Source organism: Schistocerca piceifrons, chromosome 2, assembly GCF_021461385.2.
Source record: "Schistocerca piceifrons isolate TAMUIC-IGC-003096 chromosome 2, iqSchPice1.1, whole genome shotgun sequence".
In the NCBI taxonomy this organism is placed as follows: domain Eukaryota; kingdom Metazoa; phylum Arthropoda; class Insecta; order Orthoptera; family Acrididae; genus Schistocerca; species Schistocerca piceifrons.
In genome coordinates this window covers 1,021,062,463-1,021,088,530 of record NC_060139.1, presented here as the reverse complement: position 1 = coordinate 1,021,088,530, position 26,068 = coordinate 1,021,062,463, and the positions used below count along the sequence as shown (strand labels likewise).

At 43.7% G+C, this 26,068-nt stretch overlaps 1 protein-coding gene across 1 annotated transcript in view; it reads left to right on the top strand.

The window, feature by feature from the left end:
- Window positions 1–13,836: 13,836 nt before the first annotated feature.
- Window positions 13,837–26,068, top strand: part of LOC124777156 (hexamerin-like) — a 38,425-nt gene continuing 26,193 nt past the window's right edge. The window contains exon 1 of the mRNA XM_047252458.1: window positions 13,837–13,866. Within this exon, the coding sequence (XP_047108414.1) occupies window positions 13,852–13,866 (15 nt within the window). The 5' untranslated portion in view covers window positions 13,837–13,851. The remainder of the gene's footprint in view (window positions 13,867–26,068) is intronic.

Genomic DNA, 26,068 nt, shown 5'->3' with positions numbered 1-26,068 from the left:
CCATTAGTTTCCTAACTATACGGACTTTGGGAATAGCGTATACCAACGGGCGGAACGATACTAAGGCTTAGAGCTATTGATTTCTGGCGTGGACTGATACCGCGTCCCTGCACTATTGGCTGTACGTTCCAAGTACATCGTAAGTACTTGTCTTTGGTGACCTGTGTGGAAGACTGCCGGTAAACTGTCGTCCTAGTTTCGCCTGGTGCGTAAGCAGGCCCGGTAACTACTCGTGGCTGCCGGGTAGACTATGCGCTAGGGACTAGGAGGTCGTGCGGGTCACAATAACAGCACTTAGCCTTGAAAACACGTTTATTTCAGTGACCAACGTACATGCAGAAAAGCGCTGCCTCTTGGAGGGAGAGTGCCGCTTATTATACAAAAATTGAACGTTCCACAATATTTAAACAATTCAAACATTAGAGACTTAGAAAACCCTCTTGATATGATAAGTACTAAGTAAAGAATATTTCCTGGTGACCCGCAGTACGACAGTCAGTCATAATGCTTGCAGGGTAACTTGCTGCGATACTGTTATAGATTAGCAGGCCAACTGTCTTCACGTTGACAGAAGTCGGTTAGTCATTAGTTTAATACGAGCAGTCAGTTTATTAGAGCGGAAGGTAGTGACACATGGAAGGCAGTGGATGTATGAAGTTATATTATTCAAGTGGACTTTGTTAGAAATGAATTTAGAAGTCTTTCATGAACATTGTGTTCAACGGTGAACAATATTGGTTTAGCATACTGTATCCCTATTATTCTACACGAGCAATGACCTATCATGCCATCTCTTATCAGGCTCTTTAACTGCATCTGTCAGAATATGTTGGTACTCTGAGAAGATGCAACACTTCTCAGCACTTTCTGTTTCAAACTGTCTTCTTATAAACCAAACTATTTGCAAAAACAAGTTACATTTTCCAATACAGATATCGCACAGCAGCTGCTGAATCAACAATTTTTAACTGTATACACGACCTGTTCCGGAATGCTTAAAGTTGCATCAGCTGCTGTAAACCGTAACACAGAAAGTCGGACGTAAGGTACAATCGACTCCCGAATGTGGTCCCCTCGGCCGTTGTGGAAATTCGCCATGATCTTGCCTCCCACATAGGGCAGGTAGTAAGAGAAGCTATACAGCAGTTTTTGGTAAATGTCGGGCCCAGTACACAAGAGATAGCTGCCATGAATGTCAGCCGCATACGTCAAAGGGTAATAGCGAATGTTGAAGAAGAGATATTTCGGTTTTTAGCACCATTTGCCTCCACAGTCAAACAACAACCCAACATCAGACTAATACCGGTAAAACAACCGTAACAAAACCGTGAGGTCTTCGAAAAGGATTCTTTCTCCTATCCTGGTGACTATCGTACAAGCTAGTTGTGTAAGAGGATATACATTGTCCAGACAGGTAGGAAAGATAGGAACTTTCACACGATATTTAAAGAATGTTCCGGCCTAAAGCCAAGCGCCGGAACGCCAGTCGGAAACGAGCGACTTCAGAGGGCTGTGAAGAAAGCCAATTGCACGCTGACAGACCCTTCTCCAGGACGACAACGCGATAGCAGTGGCCTCTATGTCAAGCGCCGCTTCGGACTGGTCGCGGCCTACTTCTACAGCAGCATCAAGATTAGGCACTTCAAGACCAGCGGCTTATGAATTGTATATACCGTAGAACATTGTTTATTTGCATGTCGCCCTTTGCTTTCGACACTTGAAGTTAATTATTGTCAATGTTCAGTTCGTAATAAAACTCATTAGCACGATTTGTTTGATTGTTGTCTAGCTATCCGAGAAGGCAGGCTTCCTAGATTCCACATATCTGACGTCAAGGCAGGATTCAACAAAGAAGACGTAGATTCGGCCAATTTCAGGTCAGCTTTGACAATAAATGTGACTGACAACCAGTATCAGCTGCAGTTATCTTGCACAATGCGGTGAAAGGTCAGACACTCAATATTCGGGAAGAAATTGAAATCTTAAGAAGTCTTCATCCCCCTCCTCTCGATACAATTAAAGAACACACTGACCTGTATCACAAAAATATTTTAGTTAATTATGACGTTATTCAGCCAGTTTAAGGTGTGCATATAACGCAATATTTTTCGTTTTTTTCCCCAGATGTACAGGTTCTCTTCCCTCCTAATGTTGTGATGGTTACGTCCCCTTTCTACTGTTAGTTCCCGCTTTTCTGCGTTAAACGGTACACCATTATAACATCTGTTTCATACTGCGCCTGCGCTACGGGTCGTGTATGTTCACCGTACTTCCGGCTAATGTTTACTATCACATAGCTTTCCTGTTAGCGTTCCTGGTCGCGCATGTCGGGGGAACGGTTCTTATGACATTCATGTATTTCCACACAGTATGTGGCTTAAATTCCCCTCTTTATTTCATCGTACATGTTTCATGATTCTGGTGCCTTTTGGTATCCGGCCCTGACGTCCGAGTTCTCGAATTTTTCTAGGTCCCTCCTCCTCCCCATTATCCTTTTCACGCGATACTTTTGTTCGATGACAACATTGGGGATTTAGAATGAGCCCAGATATTTAAGTGATTTTATTTATAAGAAGCGTTTTGTTCTTTCTTTTAATTCGTTTTAGGTAGTTTCAGAAACATTAACCACATAATATCTTATCTGACATTTCGAACCTGAGGATCACTTTTTATTGCCTTGTAACATAATATTTTCATTACTACAGTTTACACCAGATGATCGAATTTTAAGTGATCCGAAACCGGTCGTGCATACAGTGAAAGATTGTTGATTCAGCAACTGCTGTGTAGTTTCTTCATTTTACAAAATAGACTTATAAATTTACGGCTGCCCATAGGAAAAACTGATTGTACTTCTACTTAGTAAGTTACAGATGGTTCACGCAATTTGACCACGTGTCTCCTGTTTATCGAACTCCTAATGTTTATTTAATATTCTTCTTGATATACGTAACGATTCCTTTACCTCAGCCACCAGAAATATCTTTTTGTCCAGAAGCAGAACGTATCAAGTAAATATTGTTTAACTAACAGCGCGACATTAACAAATATGATTGCGTTGCGGCAACACCACTCCACGCGGACTTCGCAACTCGTGAGAAGGGGGGCGCCGACAGTGGAAACGTGACGCCGTGTTATTCTCCGTCCTTCAAATATACGTTTTTATGAGAGGCTTTATACTTAACGGAGAATTTTGTTGTAACTCTGTTGGTCGGATGCTGTGTTGTCATTTGATGGGTGGGTCTTAAGTACCAGTTAGCCGAGAGCATTATTCATTGTGCGTTCTACTGGTGGCGGTAAATGATGCTAAAGATCGAAATATCCGACATTATGCGTTAAATCCTTGTAATATCTCAGATTTATATTGGTGTATTTTCATGTAATTTAGTTTTACTTGTGAAATTGGCTGAAGAGTGGGTTGATGGTACCCCTGAAGCAAGCTAGCTGCCTGTGGAATCCAACTGCAGGGGCCAGAATATTGCTGGAACTGCAAGGTGCAAGACTCCAGTCCCTCGCAATGTGGGGCTGCATCTTCTCATTCTGCCCTACCTTGGTCCCCTGTGTTACAGGGGGTGTGGCCCTGTCTGACAAATTTGGGCAGAGGCAGTAATGCATAATTAGCCAGGTGCAGTGCCACTGAGAAAGGACGGCTGATAGTTCAGCAGTGAACACGGAAGTTATTGTGACATACTGAATGGGCTAGGAAAACCTAAGCTGGATGCTGTAACAACTATTCTGCATGCTGACCCTTTAGAATTTACCAGCTACAACTCCTGAAAAGTGGAGCTAGAACACCTTTCAGCACCTGTCCCAAATGATGTCAGTGACACCTCACAGTAGCAGACCAGATGCCACCTGTCTTCATGGAGAGGGTGGGGGGGGGGGGGTCCTGCTGCTGGTGCCCAGCCCCACTCCTGCGCTAGACTTCCATACTGTCGTCTCTCTCTTCTCGACTGAGCACATTACTTCTCTGCACGACTTCACATACTCTGAGCAGAGCTGGCAGATGCCTTATCTCTGTGTGGTCTATGACGAGCTAATGGGAGCCCTGGCCATCATCTCCGAGAAGCCTCACCTGGCACGGACACGGCACTATAGGAAGAAATGTAAGGTCGCTGGACTCATGTCGTCGGTGTAGCTGAGTCGATGCACCACCTGACGTGTCTCAAATTCTGACCTGTGCATTCCATGGCGGAACACCACCACTGATCCCGCCAGCACTGGCTGCCTTTATGTCGCTATCTCAACTGTGGTATTCTTAGAACAACAAATTTTTTATGTTTCCATAACGAAATCGGACAACAGCCAAGCATCTATCTCCTGAGACAGCATGATCCACATGCTTAGGTAGTCAATCGACGACCTCTTTACCTGGCGTCGTTGCCCACCACAGCGTGCTAACCGCAGGGCACTACATCTCAAAGAACTGTCAAATGACCTGAACTCATTTTCACCCGTACAAACTACTCCTCCCCACTTACCCATCCACCACCCACCCACTTACACACACACACACACACACACACACACACTCACACACACACACACACACACACACACACACACACATCATGTTCTATGTAGATTAAAATAATGTTCACCAAAACATTCCCAGCCATAAATTTTCGATTTAAGAAAAATTTATACATTAAGTTCCCTATGGTTGAATTTGATACATTGTGAATGAAACATGACTGTAACACAAAACACAGAAAAATCACAAAAACACAAGCATGTGTTTATAAAACTTTTGTCTGTTTTCAAATTCGTGAATACGTTTCTTAAAACATGAGAAGATATATAATTTTCCTGTTATTTGATGGAAAAAATTTAAAAGACCCACTGATGATAGTGTAATAACAGTGGCCAGCCGGAGTGGCCGTGCGGTTATAGGAGCTACAGTCTGGAGCCGAGCGACCGCTCCGGTCGCAGGTGCGAAACCTGCCTCGGCCATGGATGTGTGTGATGTCCTTAGGTTAGTTAAGTTTAATTAGTTCTAAGTTCTAGGCGACTGATGACCTCAGAAGTCGCATAGTGCACAGAACCATTTGAGCCATTTGTAACCCCAGTGACACATTTCTGGGAAAAAAGAAGAAAAAAATATGTTCAGTCATGTAGAATCATATCCTTAAACGAATTTACTTGTAAGCAAACAGAGACACAAGAGTGAGCTTCAACCTCAACATGATTATTTTTGAAGATGTAGAATACAGGGCTCGGTACCTGATACGAATTGTTGTAATCTTACCTGTCTCACCTGGAATGCTGCAATCTTCCGATCTTTTGCATTAGTCCTCCACCAAAACTGCACAAATAAAAAAAGCATCACTACGGTTCACAGAGCTCCGGAACCTCTATAGAAAATTGGAATAGTGATCAACATTAACATCATTTCTGCCCTTTCTATTGCTCATGAAAACCACACATTGCATGTTGCACCACCACAAAGCGACACTTTCAGAGGTGGTGGTCCAGATTGCTGTACACTCCGGTACCTCTAATACCGAGCAGTATTGGCACTTGCATTGATGCATACCTGTATTCATCGTGGCATACGGTCCACAAGACCACCACACAGCGACACTTTCAGAGGTGGTGTCCAGAATGCTGTACACACCGGTACCTCTATTACCCAGTAGCATTTGCACTTGCATTGATGCACACCTGTATTCGTCATAGCATACTGTCCACAAGACCACCACACAGCGACACTTTCAGAGGTGGTGGTCCAGATTTCTGTACACACCGGTACCTCTAATACCCAGTAGCGTTTGCACTTGCATTGATGCATACCTGTATTCGTCATGGCATACTGTCCACAAGACCACCACACAGCGACACTTTCAGAGGTGGTGGTCCAGATTGCTGTACACACCGGTACCTCTAATACCCAGTAGCATTGGCACTTACATTGATGCATACCTGTATTTGTCGTGGCATACTGTCCACAAGACCACCACACAGCGACACTTTCAGAGGTGGTGTCCGGATTGCTGTACACACCAGTACCTCTAATACCCACTAGCATTTGCTCATGCATTGATGCATACCTTTATTCATCATGGCATACTGTCCACAAGACCACCACACAGCGACACTTTCAGAGGTGGTGGTCCAGATTGCTGTACACACCGGTACCTCTAATACCCAGTAGCATTGGCACTTGCATTGATGCATACCTGTATTCGTCATGGCATACTGTCCACAAGACCACCACACAGCGACACTTTCTGAGGTGGTGGTCAAGATTGCTGTACACAACGGTACCGTTAATACCCAGTAGCATTTGCACTTGCATTGATGCATACCTGTATTCGTCATGGCATACTGCCCACAAGACCACCACACAGCGACACTTTCATAGGTGGTGGTCCAGATTGCTGTACACACCGGTACCTCTAATACCCAGTAGCATTAGCACTTGCATTGATGCCTGCATCTCGTGGTCGTGCGGTAGCGTTCTCGCTTCCCACGCCCGGGTTCCCGGGTTCGATTCCCGGCGGGGTCAGGGATTTGCTCTGCCTCGTGATGGCTGGGCGTTGTGTGCTGTCCTTAGGTTAGTTAGGTTTAAGTAGTTCTAAGTTCTAGGGGACTGATGACCATCGATGTTAAGTCCCATAGTGCTCAGAGCCATTTTAACCAACTTGCATTGATGCTTACCTGTATTCGTTATGGCATACTGTCCACAAGACCACCACACAGCGACACTTTCAGAGGTGGTGGTCCATATTGCTGTACACACCGGTACCTCTAATACCCAGTAGCATTGGCACTTGTATTGATGCATACCTGCATTCGTCGTGGCATACTGTCCACAAGACCACCACACAGCGGCACTTTCAGAGGTGGTGTCCAGATTGCTGTACATACCGGTACCTCTAATACCCAGTAGCATTTGCACTTGCATTGATGCATACCTGTATTCGTCATAGCATACTGTCCACAAGACCACCACACAGTGACACTTTCAGAGGTGGTGGTCCAGATTTCTGTACACACCGGTACCTCTAATACCCAGTAGCATTTGCACTTGCATTGATACATACCTGTATTCGTCATGGCATACTGTCCACAAGACCACCACACAGCGACACTTTCTGAGGTGGTGGTCAAGATTGCTGTACACAACGGTACCGTTAATACCCAGTAGCATTTGCACTTGCATTGATGCATACCTGTATTCGTCATGGCATACTGCCCACAAGACCACCACACAGCGACACTTTCATAGGTGGTGGTCCAGATTGCTGTACACACCGGTACCTCTAATACCCAGTAGCATTAGCACTTGCATTGATGCCTGCATCTCGTGGTCGTGCGGTAGCGTTCTCGCTTCCCACGCCCGGGTTCCCGGGTTCGATTCCCAGCGGGGTCAGGGATTTGCTCTGCCTCGTGATGGCTGGGCGTTGTGTGCTGTCCTTAGGTTAGTTAGGTTTAAGTAGTTCTAAGTTCTAGGGGACTGATGACCATCGATGTTAAGTCCCATAGTGCTCAGAGCCATTTTAACCAACTTGCATTGATGCTTACCTGTATTCGTTATGGCATACTGTCCACAAGACCACCACACAGCGACACTTTCAGAGGTGGTGGTCCATATTGCTGTACACACCGGTACCTCTAATACCCAGTAGCATTGGCACTTGTATTGATGCATACCTGCATTCGTCGTGGCATACTGTCCACAAGACCACCACACAGCGGCACTTTCAGAGGTGGTGTCCAGATTGCTGTACATACCGGTACCTCTAATACCCAGTAGCATTTGCACTTGCATTGATGCATACCTGTATTCGTCATAGCATACTGTCCACAAGACCACCACACAGTGACACTTTCAGAGGTGGTGGTCCAGATTTCTGTACACACCGGTACCTCTAATACCCAGTAGCATTTGCACTTGCATTGATACATACCTGTATTCGTCATGGCATACTGTCCACAAGACCACCACACAGCGACACTTTCTGAGGTGGTGGTCAAGATTGCTGTACACAACGGTACCGTTAATACCCAGTAGCATTTGCACTTGCATTGATGCATACCTGTATTCGTCATGGCATACTGCCCACAAGACCACCACACAGCGACACTTTCATAGGTGGTGGTCCAGATTGCTGTACACACCGGTACCTCTAATACCCAGCAGCATTTGCACTTGCATTTATGCATACCTGTATTCGTCATGGCATACTGTCCACAAGACCACCACACAGCGACACTTTCAGAGGTGGTGGTCCAGATTGCTGTACATACCGGTACCTCTAATACCCAGTAGCATTTTGACTTGCATTGATGCACTCCTGTATTCGTCATGGCATACTGTCCACAAGACCACCACACAGTGACACTTTCAGAGGTGGTGGTCCAGATTGCTGTACACACCGGTACCTCTAATACCCAGTAGCATTTCCACTTGCATTGATGCATACCTGTATTTGTCATGGCATACTGTCCACAAGACAACCACACAGCGACACTTTCAGAGGTGGTGGTCCAGATTGCTGTACACTCCGGTACCTCTAATACCCAGTAGCATTGGCACTTGCATTGATGCATACCTGTATTCGTCATGGCATACTGTCCACAAGACCACCACACAGCGACACTTTCAGAGGTGGTGGTCCAGATTGCTGTACATACCGGTACCTCTAATACCCAGTAGCATTTTGACTTGCATTGATGCACTCCTGTATTCGTCATGGCATACTGTCCACAAGACCACCACACAGTGACACTTTCAGAGGTGGTGGTCCAGATTGCTGTACACACCGGTACCTCTAATACCCAGTAGCATTTCCACTTGCATTGATGCATACCTGTATTTGTCATGGCATACTGTCCACAAGACCACCACACAGCGACACTTTCAGAGGTGGTGGTCCAGATTGCTGTACACACCGGTACCTCTAATACCCAGTAGCATTGGCACTTACATTGATGCATACCTGTATTTGTCGTGGCATACTGTCCACAAGACCACCACACAGCGACACTTTCAGAGGTGGTGTCCGGATTGCTGTACACACCAGTACCTCTAATACCCAGTAGCATTTGCTCGTGCATTGATGCATACCTGTATTCGTCATGGCATACTGTCCACAAGACCACCACACAGCGACACTTTCAGAGGTGGTGGTCCAGATTGCTGTACACACCGGTACCTCTAATGACCAGTAGCATTTGCACTTGCATTGATGCTCTCCTGCATTCGTCATGGCATACTGTCCACAAGACCACCACACAGCGACACTTTCAGAGGTGGTGGTCCAGATTGCTGTACACGCCGGAACTTCTAATACCCAGTAGCATTAGCACTTGCATTGATGCCCGCATCTCGTGGTCGTGCGGTAGCATTCTCGCTTCCCACGCCCGGGTTCCCGGGTTCGATTCCCGACGGGGTCAGGGATTTTCTCTGCCTCGTGATGGCTGGGTGTTGTGTGCTGTGCTTAGGTTAGTTAGGTTTAAGTAGTTCTAAGTTCTAGGGGACTGATGACCATCGATGTTAAGTCCCATAGTGCTCAGAGCCATTTTAACCAACTTGCATTGATGCTTACCTGTATTCGTTATGGCATACTGTCCACAAGACCACCACACAGCGACACTTTCAGAGGTGGTGGTCCAGATTGCTGTACACACGGGTACCTCTAATACCCAGTAGCATTGGCACTTGCATTGATGCATACCTGCATTCGTCGTGGCATACTGTCCACAAGACCACCACACAGCGGCACTTTCAGAGGTGGTGTCCAGATTGCTGTACATACCGGTACCTCTAATACCCAGTAGCATTTACACTTGCATTGATGCATACCTGTATTCGTCATAGCATACTGTCCTCAAGACCACCACACAGTGACACTTTCAGAGGTGGTGGTCCAGATTTCTGTTCACACCGGTACCTCTAATACCCAGTAGCATTTGCACTTGCATTGATGCATACCTGTATTCGTCATGGCATACTGTCCACAAGACCACCACACAGCGACACTTTCTGAGGTGGTGGTCAAGATTGCTGTACACAACGGTACCGTTAATACCCAGTAGCATTTGCACTTGCATTGATGCATACCTGTATTCGTCATGGCATACTGCCCACAAGACCACCACACAGCGACACTTTCATAGGTGGTGGTCCATATTGCTGTACACACCGGTACCTCTAATACCCAGCAGCATTTGCACTTGCATTTATGCATACCTGTATTCGTCATGGCATACTGTCCACAAGACCACCACACAGCGACACTTTCAGAGGTGGTGTCCAGATTGCTGTACATACCGGTACCTCTAATACCCAGTAGCATTTTGACTTGCATTGATGCACTCCTGTATTCGTCATGGCATACTGTCGACAAGACCAGCACACAGTGACACTTTCAGAGGTGGTGGTCCAGATTGCTGTACACACCGGTACCGCTAATACCCAGTAGCATTTGCACTTGCATTGATGCATACCTGTATTTGTCATGGCATACTGTCCACAAGACAACCACACAGCGACACTTTCAGAGGTGGTGGTCCAGATTGCTGTACACTCCGGTACCTCTAATACCCAGTAGCATTGGCACTTGCATTGATGCATACCTGTATTTGTCATGGCATACAGTCCACAAGACCACCACACAGTGACACTTTCAGAGGTGGTGGTCCAGATTGCTGTACACACGGGTACCTCTAATACCCAGTAGCATTTGCACTTGCATTGATGCATACCTGTATTCGTCATGGCATGCTGTCCACAAAACCACCACACAGCGACACTTTCAGAGGTGGTGTCCAGATTGCTGTACATACCGGTACCTCTAATACCCTGTAGCATTTTCACTTGCATTGATGCATACCTGTATTCGTCATGGCATACTGTCCACAAGACCACCACGCAGCGACACTTACAGAGGTGGTGGTCCCGATTGCTGTACACACTGGTACCTCTAATACCCAGTAGCGTTTGCACTTGCATTGATGCATACCTGTATTCGTCGTGGCATACTGTCTACAAGACCACCACACAGCGACACTTTCAGAGGTGGTGGTCCAGATTGCTGTACACACCGGTACCTCTAATACCCAGTAGCATTTGCACTTGCATTGATGCATACCTGTATTTGTCATGGCATACTGTCCACAAGACAACCACACAGCGACACTTTCAGAGGTGGTGGTCCAGATTGCTGTACACACTGGTACCTCTAATACCCAGTAGCATTGGCACTTGCATTGATACATACCTGTATTCGTCGTGGTATACTGCCCACAAGTTGGTCTAGATTGTCCCACTGCTCAATGGCGATTCGCTGTAGATCCCTCAGAGCGGTTGGTGGTTCGCATCGTCCATAAACAGGCCTTTTCAATCTACCCCAAGCATGTTCGGAAGGATTCATGTCTGGAGAACGTGCTGGCCACTCTAGTCGAGCGATGTCGTCCAGAAGGAAGTCATTTACAAGATGTGCACGATGGGGGCGCGAATTGTCGTTCATGAAGACCAATATGCTGACGATATGGTTGCACTATCGGTCGGAGGATGGCATTCACGTATCGTACAGCCGTTACGGCTCCTTCTATGACCACCAGCGGCGTACGTCGGCCCCACATAATGCCACAACAAAACAGCAGGGATCCTCCACGTTGCTGCAGTCGCTGGACAGTGCGTCTAAGGCGTTCAGCCTGACCGGGTTGCCTCCAAACACGTCTCCGGCACGAATCACATGTTTATGACATATCTATCACGCACTCCATAGACAAAATGTCGTTTTTTCCAAAAACGTCTCCGACGATTGTCTAGTTGAAAGCATATGCGACCCTCATCGGTGAAGAGAACGTAATGTCAATCTTGAGCGGTCGATTCTGCAAGTTGTTGGTCCCATCGGTACCGCGCTGCATGGTGTCGTTGTTGCAAAGATGGACCTCGCCATGGACGTCGGGAGTGGAGTTGCGCATTATGCAGCCTATTGCGCACAGTTTGAGTCGTAACACGACGTCCTGTGGCTGCATGAAAAGCACTATTCAACATGGTCGTGGTGCTATCAGAGTTTCTCCGAGCCACAGGTAGCGGTCTTTCACTGCAGTAGTAGCCCTTGGACGGCCTGAGCGAGGCTTGTCATCGACAGTTCCTGTCTCATGACCGAGCACCATCGCTCTGGTTCACTCCGAGACGCCTCGACACTTCCCTTGTTAAGAGTCCTCCCTGGCACAAAGTAACAATGCAGACGCGACCGAACCGCGGTATTGACCGTCTTGGCGTGGATGAACTGTAGACAACAAGAGCAGTTTGCCTCCTTCCTGTTGGAATGACTGGAACTAATCGGCTGTCTGATTCCCTCCGTCTAATAAGCGCTGCTCATGCATGGTTGTTTACATCTTTGGGCGGGTTTTGTGACATATATGAGCAGTCAAAGGGACTGTGTCTGTGATAAAATATCCACAGTCAACATCTATCTTCAGGAGTTCTGGGAACCGGGGTAATGCAAAACTTTTTTTTTTATTTTTTGTATGTGGTCTTTAAATCTTTGCGTCTTCTTTTCTTATAAAGTTTCCTTTTTGCGAAAACTCTTCTTCAGCGAAAAGATTAAAGTCATATTACTCCTCTAAACTTTGTTTTTTAGTGCAACAGCTGCTAAGACCGCTTTCTGTAAACTTCTGGGTTCAAATCAACCCTCCTTGTTCAAACTGTTTTGTCCGCCAAAGACTACCCTCTAATTTTCCCCGCAAGGGAAACTGCGACTTTTCTCGAATTTACCATTCTTTTCGCTTAATTAACAATACGTTCCAGCAGTCATTGCATTACTGCGTCTCTGCACCGATTCACTCCTTTCATTTGTCACGTCCTCGTTAGTTAAAATTTAGCACATATAAATCTGTACCTATTGGACCAAAGCATATTCCTTACGAATAAAATGCACACAAAGTTAAGTGATGTTTTACAACCTGTTTGTATGGTACACTAGCTTTCATTTACACTTAAATAACAAAAGAAAAACAAGGAGTCAACGATGTACAAAAACACAGAGTGGTTAGAAACAGTCTGACAGCTTTGCAAGGACGTTACAGGGTGGTTTGTGGTCAGAAATAATTGTTAAGAAAAAAATTTGATACGTTTCACATTTTCTGAGTTAGTTATTGATGAAGTTAGCCAATAAGGCTATTACACATGTAAATTCGAATGGCCCACCAGATACAATACTGTCAGCTGTTCGCACAGCGTAGACGATGACGCACGAGACTGCTAAGTCATTAGCTCCTGCTCGATCATCACTCCCGTCCCATGTCCAATTTTAGGAAACCAAATGAAGAATAAGTTTGGCGACCCCGTCTGTGACGAGCTGCTTGAATCTGCACGCACTGTGGCGTGATTTGCTGACTTTAATGCTAATTAACATAGAAACTCGACGCACAAGTAGCCGAAGTGGCGTCAGATCGAAAGACTTGCACCTGGCGAACGGTCTACCCGACGGAAGGCCCTAGTCACATGACATTTACATTTTGTTTAACTCAGAAACGGCGCAACGTACCCAATTTGTATAAACCATTTCGCAGTACATTCTACCTTACAACGTCCTTAAAAGCTTTACAGACTGCTTCCGACCACCCTACATATATAGTTGCATGCGTATTTAATCATTGAAAATGTGAGAGAAAATATCTGTTACAGAGTCTCGAAGGTGTCTTGGGTTCGGGTACCGCACGCCATTGCGTCATGCACCTGGCCGGCTGCCAGAGCAGAGAATAGTCCAGCACATGCGCGCTTGCTGTCTGCTGATACCTGACCGGTCTGTGACGTCATCGCACGTAGTCTATCGTCTACCTTGGCGCACGAAGTCAAAAATTCGTGAAGAAACCGATCTGAGCTCTCAAATGGTTTTTGGAACGGTAGCATTTCCTTATTGAAATGACATGATTGTTTTAGCCGACTGTCACTTATTTCTGAGTGTTTTTAAATGACTTTGTAACAAAATGTAACATGTTTATTTACTTGACGACCTTCATGACTATGGCTCTGAGCACTGTGGGACTTAACTTCTATGGTCATCAGTCCCCTAGAACTTAGAACTACTTAAACCTAACTAACCTAAGGACATCACACAACACCCAGCCATCACGAGGCAGAGAAAATCCCTGACCCCGCCGGGAATCGAACCCGGGAACCCGGGCGTGGGAAGCGAGAACGCTACCGCACGACCACGAGATGCGGGCGACGACCTTCAGCAGCAGCTGTTATAGAACAATTATTATTGTTTTTCCCTTCTTAAGCTTATCTCAGTTTGAGATGTTTACCACGAGACCATAAAACTCACAGATATCCCCAAGGCTACAGCGTCACGAATTCACTAGAGAGATAGTTTTCTCCACATATATGTATCCCTCTAATAATTCCAGAACATACATGTCTTTTCGTTCCAATTACTTCGTATTAAATTCTCTCTCTCTCTCTCTCTCTCTCTCTCTCTCTCTCTCTCTCTCTCTCACACACACACACACACACACACACACAATGCTACCATAAATGAACGTAATACAGCCAGCACAGGTAAATTACTGAAAGTAGTGGGTTTATGAAACTAATACCGGTGAGACACTTCAGTGTCGCTGTGTTTCAACTATTATTTCATAGACAATAACTTAGTTCGGATACAAAAACGGACAGTGTCAGGGTGCCTAAATCACTGCCACCTATGTGCTGCATATTAGCAGAAAGATAGGCACACCGTGGTTTTCAAGCGATTTCATTGTGTATTTATGAGGAGAATGTTGGCCGGTTTCATGTATCTGCAATTCCAGACCCAGAAATTCAAACAATTTGCAGGATGAACTGATAAGATATACCTGCAACTATTTTACCCATCTGTATGTTTACAGATTTTTCATTTTTGTATCTGCTGAAGTACTATAAATCCCCGAAATCCAACAAATCTCTTGTCGTTCCATTTGCTACATTCATCAACCCTTGCAGCCGGCCGAAGTGGCCGTGCGGTTAAAGGCGCTGCAGTCTGGAACCGCAAGACCGCTACGGTCGCAGGTTCGAATCCTGCCTCGGCCATGGATGTTTGTGATGTCCTTAGGTTAGTTAGGTTTAACTAGTTCTAAGTTCTAGGGGACTAATGACCTCAGCAGTTGAGTCCCATAGGGCTCAGAGCCAACCCTTGCATTTTCATATGTTGATAAATAATATCTATACTGTTAAAGAAGCATCTTTTACCCAGAGAGTATGCTCTGAATTACCAACTGGGGTTCTGAACCTCGGGTTCCTACGTACAGTTTATTAGACATGCACTGATAAAGTAGCACTCTTTTAATCACGTTTTCAATTACTGGGTAGGAGGACACGAATTTTCTTGTCGTTTTTCTGCAGGCTGGCAACTGAAAGTTTTGACAGAAGAAAAAAGAAGTGCATGTTATAGCTATTCTGTGTTGAATTCACTTATAATCAGTATGTACATCACACTTCACTAGAAACCGTTTAGCATTATTTGCAAAGAGAAAATGTAGTAGAGCGTGAATGTAATAGAGCCAGTTTTCTGCAATGCCCAGTTAATTCTCGGTAACCATCTTTTCCTCACCCTTTATTTCTCCGAAAAATTAAATATAGTAACTCTTGGGCATCCATCATAATTTTCTCCACAGTTCTGCACAGAACTAAGAGACTGCATATTGTTGGTATCAAACAAGATCACAGTTTGATCGAACACATAGAAATCGTCCAATCTAGAGCACCGAAACTAATAAAAAGAAAAAAATTCACTTTAGTCATCGTAGTAACTGCACTCTAGAAGGCACTACATAGCGATACGTGCCGTGTAACGTAAATGCCTACAATACTAAAGATATACGCTATGTACAACGCCATATTTTGACGTCAAGCAGTCAATGTGTAGGCTGTGCTTTTAGGCAGTGCCGCCACTAACCGCTGTCACTATGATGGGGCAGCGGTCCTGCACGGCGTAACGCGGAAATGGATCCAAACACCGTTACCTTGTACGATGCTGAAGCAGCTGCCGCAGCCTGATGGACTGTTTAAGCAAGCTAATTGCCGCCATCCACCAATGGACTGCCTTACTGAATAAGGAATCCATTTAACTAAATTGGAATTCATTGGATGCATGTGTGCACAGCGGCCATTAAATATTGAGGTTTAAGGAAGGACGCAAATTAGCAGCAAAATCTGTAATCTATTGCAGATTTATGTTTCGGTTGTAAAATAGTCATCACAGGTGCTAAAACCCAAAAAACAGGTGTAATTAGAACAGGTACAGAATAAATATATAACACAGTTATACAAATCGATATAAGTGGAAACATAGCAAAATCATACCATTACTAACAGTCATACACGTCAAACACGTCAGAGCATAAACTTGTGAAAAATGGCACTGGCCTTTACACAGCAGAAACGAAACTGCGACCGTTTCTTACAACCAGCGCAGACGGCATGATTATTCGTCATCAAGAACCTGTAGTGCCATCTATTGGAGTATACATCCAAGAAAGTATATTTTCATTTAAATGAAGACCATAACTGGTAAATGAATCTAAAAATTTACACAATGAATACATAAATGCATAAACACAAGCTACGGAGTTTACATACAAATAAAGTCGTGGAGGACACGTTTCATCCCCTACGGGACTACATACTGACAAAAGCATTTTCAAATTCGAAAATTGTTCAAATGGCTCTAAGCACTATGGGACTTAACATCTGAGGTCATCAGTCCCCTAGACTTCGAACTACTTAAACCTAACTAACCTAACGACATCACACACATCCATGACCGAGGCAGGATTCGAACCTGCGACCGTAGTAGCAGCGCGGTTCCGGACTGAAGCGCCTAGAACCGCTTGGCTACAACGGCCGGCCAAAAGCATTTTCTATTTTACAATAGTTTTAATAGATTAAGATCCATTTACGGGAGGTTTGTACAACATATTTCATTAATGTGTGTGTCAAAGAGTGTAAAGTGATACTGTGAATAAACCTGGAGAATCTATGGTAAAATAAAATAACATAAAATCGTACCATAGCCATCATGTGGCCTCCACTCTGGAATTATGCAGATATGAATGTGGTTGTAACCTAAAGATCTTTATGTTAAACAACCAAAAATTTGGTCTACTATTAATTTACACACTTTCACAGTGTCGTCTTTTGTAAAAGCTGCCATTACAAACTTTTAAAAGTATATTGCTGTGGCATAAAAATATATAAATAAGAGACAAAAGAGCTAGAGCATTTTACATATCAGATAAAACTCCATCTGCCTGCAGCATAATATCAAATCGTCTACAAATATGTAAAAACATAACCATTAAATCAAATATTAAAAAAAAGTTACAGTGCTACCCTACCAACTGGTTAAAACCAGCAAAGAGTGCCATGGAACAACTATTTTGGAGGACAAACACAAACTGAAACAAATACAAGCAGCACACTCGTACGATAAACTGCCAATCTGTTGATTAACGGACGGTGATTAAAATCAAGGAATTCCTCAACCACGTCGACCGCACCTTTTCAAACTATATCATTGCCGTTGACCTCAATATTGGTAGTAGATCCCCTGCAGAACACCCACGGTGTCGTCAGTTCGCAGACTGGCCCAAAGTTTGAATTTCATCCCATCTATGTTCTATAAGTACCGTCAGATCTTGGAATGCCATGCACTTCACCTCGCTTTCTGCATCTGTTTACCTTCCCCCACAAGGATCCTTTACCACCTCATCAAATTACGGCGTCTCCTCAACTCATACTGAACCTCTCCGAACCACCTGCACAATCTCTGAAACCGAGCGAGGTGGCACAGTGGTTAGCACACTGGACTCGCATTCAGGAGGACGACGGTTCAAACCCGCGTCCGGCTATCCTGATTTAGGTTTTCCGTGATATCCCTAAATCGCTTCAGAGAAATGCCGGGATGGCTCCTTTGAATGGGCACGGCCGGGTTCCTTCCCGATCCTTCCGTAAGCCTATGGGACCGACGACCTCGCAGTTTGGTCCCCTTCTCCAAACCAAGCAATCAACTATCTGCGAACTCGACTCCAATAGTACTACAGCTTAAACCGCGTGCGATGCCACACTTCTACCACCACAATCCTGCACCCAAAGAAATTTCAACGGTCTCTCCCTCACAGATCATTAACTCCACCCCGAAATTTACCCATCCTACTAAATTTAGATTCACCCCACTTATTCCACATTATCAGAACACCCTCTCCCTCCCCTCTCGTCATTTGCATGCAGTCTTTTCTCCACTTCCTCCCTATTTCTCTACCCCTGAAAATTTTAGCCTCACTAATATTCCCATCTGAAGATTGTGTTGATTTTTCCGCTGAAAGATACCACCACCTCCTGCGCATATGGGTCGAGTCGGAATGAAATAATAAAAAAATTTAATGAACTACACGAGAAAATAAATTTCACATGTGAGGTGGAAAATGATGGTTCTTTTTAAATTCCTGATTTAAATGCCAGTAATGTGAATGATAAACATTGCTTTGGGATTTTCCGCAAGAAAACCTTCTTGGACTGTATTGTCAACTACGATTCAAATCATGCAATTCAACACAAATATTTATTCTTTAATTTTGCTTTCAACCATTTAATTAAACTTCCATTGTCTCATAAAGAGCAAAAGTTGGAAAGGAACACAATTAACTACACTGGCAAAACGAGTAACTACCAACCAAATGATGTACTTAAAATTAGTAATAAATTTTCTAGAAAATACAAGAATGACAGAGCACTGAGTGAGAACACTAGAACAACATAATAATAAGAAATATATCTCCATGCCATATTACGAAACATTTAGAGAGGATCGCTGCGATCTTTAAAAAACGTAAAATTAACATTTCCTTTTCTATAATAAACAACTACAGCTGATTTTCGCTAATGGTGTCGACAAAAGTAATGTATATTTCATGAGTCTGGCGTATATAAAATCCAGTGCCCAGTCTGCCCAGGCGTAGAAAAGAAGTTCGCTTTGGCGAACACGTAGCTCTGGAGAGAAGGGATATTGCGGGTAAATCTGATTTTGCCGCCCACCATGATGGGAGCAGATACGGGGCTCCATCTACCTCGTCACATGTGAAGTTGCTGCATCGATCCGGAAGGGGATGGTTAGTGGACATTCTGGAGTAAGTGAGATATTTTGCCATCGCAAATCCTCTGGCGTCCATCTGTTTAATAAGCAGGTGCTAGTAAAAAATACCCATTTTTGGGAGCTTTTTGAAGACCCCCGTGTCAAAAAACAAATGGCGTCTCGACCCATAAGGGACATGTACAACGTCTCTTTCTTTCTTTACTGCTATTGTATTCTCTTTGCCCCGCATGGGCGGGGCGTGCGCTGCCAGCGGTACAATACCCCGCTCTTCAGCCTAGAGAAGTTTCAAAAATTAACGGCGACACGAAAAAACATATTTACGGACGCAAAAATGTAAAAGGATTTTAAAATAGAATATAGATGCCATTAAAGAGACAGCTTTAAATAAACAGACTTTAACTGACATTTAAAACTTTAAAATGAAAATGAAATGGCAACGTTCGTTAAAATGAGGTACGGTACTTTCATTAAAGAGCTGGAGGATCTGAGCTGGCTGAAGAAGCTGTGGGCGGGGTGACGCGTTTGGATGATGGCGAGTATTAATTTAAATCCGTTGAGTTGTATTTGTAGAAAGAGGGAAGTTAGAAAGGTTTGTATTTGTAAAAACGAAAAAGAAGGATGAATCTAGTGGACAGACAGGGCCGCGGTATCAGAGGAGGAAGGAGGGAGTGAAAGAGAGAGAGAAGAGGGAGGGGGAGCACTGATGTGTCGTGGAAATAGGGGGAAAAGCTGTGGTGTATAAATATCGGAGTCGATTTCATTGTCTGGGAGATGGGGTCGGTTGAAGTTGTGTTGGGAAACGATATGGAGTGACTGTATGACTGTAGGTGTGGGGGGACGGTGTTATTTGATCAAAGGGAGATAATGGGGTTATTGGAACTAGTCTTCGGATACTGTAGGAGATGGGGAGGTGTTCAGTGAAGGTGAGAAGAGGTGGAAATATGATAAGATGCTAGAGGATCCATACGAGAAAAGGTAAAATGATCCAGAAAGCGAGATGGAGTGCATAGCTATCGAGGATCTGGAGGGACTTACTTACATAACTTTGGTTGGTGGAGCTCTAGGTAAGATTTGCATAGTAGAGAATGGCTCAGATCAGGATTTTTCAGATGTGAAGAATGCCGAAGGGGTGTAATCCCCTTGTTTGGTCTGTGTGTAATTTTAGTAGTTTTACTCTATCACGCTCATTCCTTTGGATACTTAGTAGGTGGCGTTTCCACCTTAGCTTCCGGTCGAGGGTTAGTCCAAGGTATTTGAGTTACTAGGTGGTCTGAGAAAGTTCCTTTCACACACAATTTTTAACGCCGTATCTACGTGTAGCCGCACGTAGAAATGGCGTTTTATGTTAATACCTGATGAGGGATAAATTCCGAAAAGCTTCATATGAGCAATAAAGTTGTCCTTTGCCCTATGTTTGACTTTTACCATTGCGACCCAGTCAACTTGAATGCAGAACTACAGATTATTGTCGTAATTCGCCTGCCTCCTCTATGATTTTATGTCAGATTTATAATATTTTAGTGTGTTAGTTAACTGGACAGGATGATCTTAAATGGTGTGGTAGAAGTCATGGGCACGAAAGGTGTGTGTTGTTCGTACTATGATTATTGTCCAGGTTTTAAAGAGGTCGATCTTGTGGAGCCCTTAACCAGGAGGTAAACTGATTGAGGTGAATTTGGAAGGATCGTTGGGATTTCTGGATATTAGGGAAGAGGGCGAGGAAGGCGATACCAAAGGACGTGTACTGGTGCGGTTGGTTCGGGTATATCAGCAGTGTAATGGAGATAAATTAAGAGGATGGAGGACGGAGCTTTGGGGCACTCTGGCAGTAGCATGGAAGGTAAGGAAATGTGTATTGTTCATAGTGACAATGGAGGGGTGATAACATAGGAAGGATGCAATAAGGTGTACATAATTAACTGAATGTGCGTATGTCTGGAGTTTGAAATGGGGATCAGAATGCCTTACGCTGTCGTAGGCTTTCTCTATGTCGAGTGAGACAAAAATAGCGGATTTACAGGAGTTGATTTGGTGGGACGGAAGATAGGTGTAGGAACTGCTCATCAGAGGAGAAATCGAGACTGAACCCACTTTGGTTAATGGGAAGGAGATGGTGTTGGTTCTGGTGTTGGTGGATGCGTCGAGTGGGTCTGAATTAGAAGACCTTCCTTAACACTGAGGTGAGGCAAAGAGGGCGGTAGGAGGAGGAATCTGTAGAAGATTTCTGTGGTTTGAGAGAAAGGAGAGTTTTGAGGTTTAGATGAATGAGAATAATAACCGGTGGAGAGGGTAGTGGTATGAACCGTTGCAAGGGTGACTAGAAAGGAGAGGGGGCATTCTTTAAGGTGTCGATAAGTAATGCAGCTTGATGTCGTATGCTGTGATTGTTGTATGTAATTCTGTTTTTAGGATTACATCCAAGGACTCGAAGCTGAGAGGTAGAGATGGGACAGCAATATTTGTACGTTCGAGAACGGTAGGGAACACTGAGTAATCAAAATGAGGGTCATTAGGTATGCAGAAGATGTCGGAGAGATAGGATACCAAGTAGTCAGCTTTGCTCACATTGTCAGGCAAGGGATGGTTGTTGTGGAGGAGCAGGTAGTGCGGTTTGGGGTTAATGCCAGTGAGTCGATGAAATACTTTCCAGTACTTAGAAGAGTTAATGGGAAGCATAGTGTAGAGTCTGGTAAAAGTCTGATGTCAGTCCCGATATATTTTTTGTTGTTGTATATAATGAATTACTGATGTTTCTCTGCATTTTCCAGTGGTGTTTGCATGTATACCGGTCACGAGTTCACAAGCAGAAGGGGATGTACAACGTCTGCGTAGACCGTCCCTTGTTCGACAGAGCGGCAGCTAACTATACGAAGGCGCTGCTTGTGTTTATTTCAGTTCTGTTTTTGTCTTCGAGATGATTGTTGCCTGGTATCATTACTAGTTTTTACGTTAGTCTGTATGATAACAATACAAGTGAACATTAATAAAACCGACAAACTGAAGGACGAATTTCTGACTGGGAATAGAGGGAGAAAGGCCCTATGAAAATGTGTCCTTAAACGGACGGCGTGCGTGCAAAGACAACAACTCGTCCAGGAATACACCACGTTATAACGGATGTTCAAAGTGACCACCATGATAGGGATGGTGGTGGTTGTTATGCAAGACTTTGGCTTACACCATGTTAGCGAGCCACTTGCCTGGAACTTGCACTAGGGTTCGTCTCAACATCCTGCACAACCTGGTCCTTCAAATCTGGTGTAAGCACAGTCCGCCGCCTCCGTGCACGTTCGTCTGTCTGAAAGGACCCACGATCATACAAGCGCCCAAAAAGGGCTTGAATTGTTATGTGATGTGGTTAGTGTCTGAAGGGAACTTGTTTTGGTATAGCCCTGCTGCCTCTCGACCGTTGCTGTCTGCTTGGCCGTACGCAACACCCCCTCTACTTTTTCGTTACACGAATACAGGACAGTTCTGCTGATTCAGTACGCTGCGCCAATCACACTGCCTGCAACAGACAAAGAACAGATGACAAGTGATCAGAGGAACTGTCATTCATCAACGCCCTCTACCGTGGCAACTATACATTTGCGGACACATGTTCATACGAACTTGGCTCCTCCATTTCCAGTCAGGAACCCATCCCTATTGTTTGTCGGTTTTACTAAGGTTCACCCTGTACAGCTTCTACAAGAGAGCCACAGTCAGTTTTTTGAAACTAATGTGTAAAAATAGAACCATTGAATGATGGTTCTGCCTTTACATTTTTACATTTTAGTAGACGATTTGATATTATCACACTGGGCACTCAGATCTGTATCAGATATGGATAATGCCTTAGATTTTTGTCTGTGATTCACATACTGTCATTCCACGACAATATACTTAAGAAAATAACGACTTGATATTATGCCACCAGGCAGACAGATGCATATCAGATATGGAAAATACCTTTGTTTTTTCTCTGATTCATATATTGTCATCCCACAACAATACACTTACGAAAATAAGTTTTAAAAGATTCTAATGGCTGCTTTTGTTATAAACAGGAATATGAAAGGAATATTAGTCCGAATTTTTAATTCTTTGATACAAAGCTGCCTTTTCACTCAAATGCACGTAATTCCAGAGAATGCCTCATGACGTTTATGGCACGATTTTAAGTATTTTTTTTACTGTCAAATTTTCAAGCTTTCTTCACAATATCTCTTTATTTGCTTTTACACACGTTAATATGTTTTATAAAGCTTTTGTAAATGGCTTTTATTCCATTAGTTTCATTATAAAATTCAAAATGCTTTTACTGCAATGTATTCCCATAGAAGACGCAATACGTACGAATAAGTGGAAAAAAAATCAGTCAACGCTTCGTGTCGAAGGATATACGCGTTCGTCAAGCGTAAAGCATGAGCAAGTGCGTACCGCAACTGTCGCTTGGAATCGTCAACTGTACAATCCCCGTCCGCGTCTCGACAGGCGCGAACCGCCATCGTTCGTGGATCGGACTATAGGAAGTTGTTTTTTTACACTCACTGTCTGTAAGTTGGTACTATACAGTCTGTCTGCTCCCTCAACAGCTATTACCGTTCAGAACATTTAACCTGCGTAAACAATGGTGCTTGAGAGAGCAGAAAGGTCTCTTAAATTCACGTTCATGTGAAAGTGACGCCACACGAACTCCAAGATAGGGTTGCTGACGATAAAACCGATATATTGACATATTTCCAATAAATATCGATATATATCGGCACTATTTCTTCTCCCGGTACGTCGACATCAAAATGGCAATAACGAGTGCCAAAATTTTTATTTTATATTTTATCACAATTTGGGTAAATACTTCAAATTGTTCTTTTGAAATTGTAGTAGAACATAATTGTACTTTCACTGTGTGGAAGAGTCTTACTGCTTGTTGAGCTTTCATCACGTGCACTCTTTTTCTCTGAATATGTGAAGCAAGTTTAGGTGGAACAAAAGAAAAGTCTGATTGTACTGGGGGTGACGGTGTGAATGGAATAGTACAAAAGTTGCGTTAAAAATTATTTTTAACGCAATCAGTGTGCTACTTCTTCATTATGGCGATCTTGAAAAACAGTTACTGAAAATGACGAACAAAATTCTGAATGACAGGATTGGTCTTTGCAGTGGGTGGAGACGTGTGAGGCTTAATGCAGACGTAATGGCCGCAACGTTTACCTCCACCACGCTATTTTGGCACTACAACTGCTGGGTCACTGACGTTGGCAGAAATGAAAAAAAAAAAAAAACCAGAAAGTCGACATGAAATGTTCAGGGCAAATTCGATATGTGACGAAACCGAACAACGGACACGACGGACACCTTTTGTTGTGCCACTTACATTAATTACACTGTTAGCAAAGTGGCTTTCGCCAAACGTGAACGTGCATTGTTTTTCTTTCAAATCTTACTCTATGGGGGATAAGCAGACGCTAACTTGCTGATGTACAGAATATCTAACAACAATCAATACTTAAATATGCAGCTCCGGCTAATCCTGGCCGGCCCAATGTGTGGAGTTATAGTGTTTGTAGTTCAGTTTTGTAGTTGGAGAAATACTCCACTTCCAGCGCATTATTAAATCAATCTGCAGTAATTTTCCTTACTTGGAAAGCTGCCAGAAAATAGTAAAGTTGATCTGAAGTGAAAAAGATTATAAATTGTTGCATTTAAGTACTTTGATCAGAATCACAAAATTTTATAGGCTAGTTAATGAAGCAAAGCAAAGGCTCCTTCAGAGCCAGTGTAGTTCGATTTGCATTTTGTTTAACTGCTTCAAACCGATTTTAACAATGAAATATTTACCATATTAGGTTCCTAATGCAAGTTAGTTATTGCACAGGCATAGAGACCATGTACTAAGCAATGATTTTATAGAGCATGGTCATTAATAGACCCTCTGATTGAAATCCCTTTTTAGTATTGCTATTAGTTTCATGTCTGTTAATGATTGGTTCTATAAACTGCTGCATATAGTACATTTAAGGTACGTGTTTTCGAGAGGCATTTGTTACCGTTTGCTGTCTCGCTGGCCATTTATTTGTCTCATTTCCAAGTTACTAGTACAGTTATCTGCAAGGTTACATCACTGTGTTGTAGGGTGAACAGATATTAAGAAAGAGTTAAGTGTGTGTGTGACAAGGAAGGCTAGGCTAGCCTTAGCACTGCCTTCTCCTATATTATATTGCTTGACACGAGAATGCCTAATTAGGCTAGCAACCGATATTAGTACGTAACGTTACAACTTGCTTTTGTGCTGGGACAACGTCTGTTCCTGACCCACCTGTTTACTGTTCGTTATACTCTGCTGAAAAAGATATCACAGTCTACCGTTCACAAAAAACTTGACGTTATTAAAATTGTTACAAACGATTGACCGTGACTCTTCCGTATTAACACGTAGCTGGGGTAACGTAAGTCGTACATTTGTTGGTGTTGAGAGGAAATAAATGGAAACGCAAGGAAAATGAACACCAGCCATCACATTCTGTTACCTTATAATTACTATAGCTAAGTGGCATATCTACCTTCTGACTGCCGGTCCTAGAGCTCTAATGCAATACGATGTGCCCATAAATTATATTTACAACTTGAGACAATTCCTTTAAAACTATACTACTTAAATTCAAATGGTTTCCTCACTCATATACATCAACGTGTGCATCCTTAGTGACACGAACAATATGTAGTCGGAAGCACATTCTCTCCATGTTCGATTCAAGGTCTCCACGATGACATGTTCAAATACATTGAAAGTGCGTGCCTTCAAGTTCTGTAAGTCCCTAAACTTGGTCTGGTGCACCACAGCATTTACAGGAAGAAGTGTAGTTGTGTGAAGTCGGGGTATCGTGGCTGTCATCGAATTGGAACGTCTCGTCCAATCCATCTATCCGGGAACTTTTCATTTAGAAATTGCCAGGCTTTTAGAGACCAGTGTGGAATATGACATCAGGTTC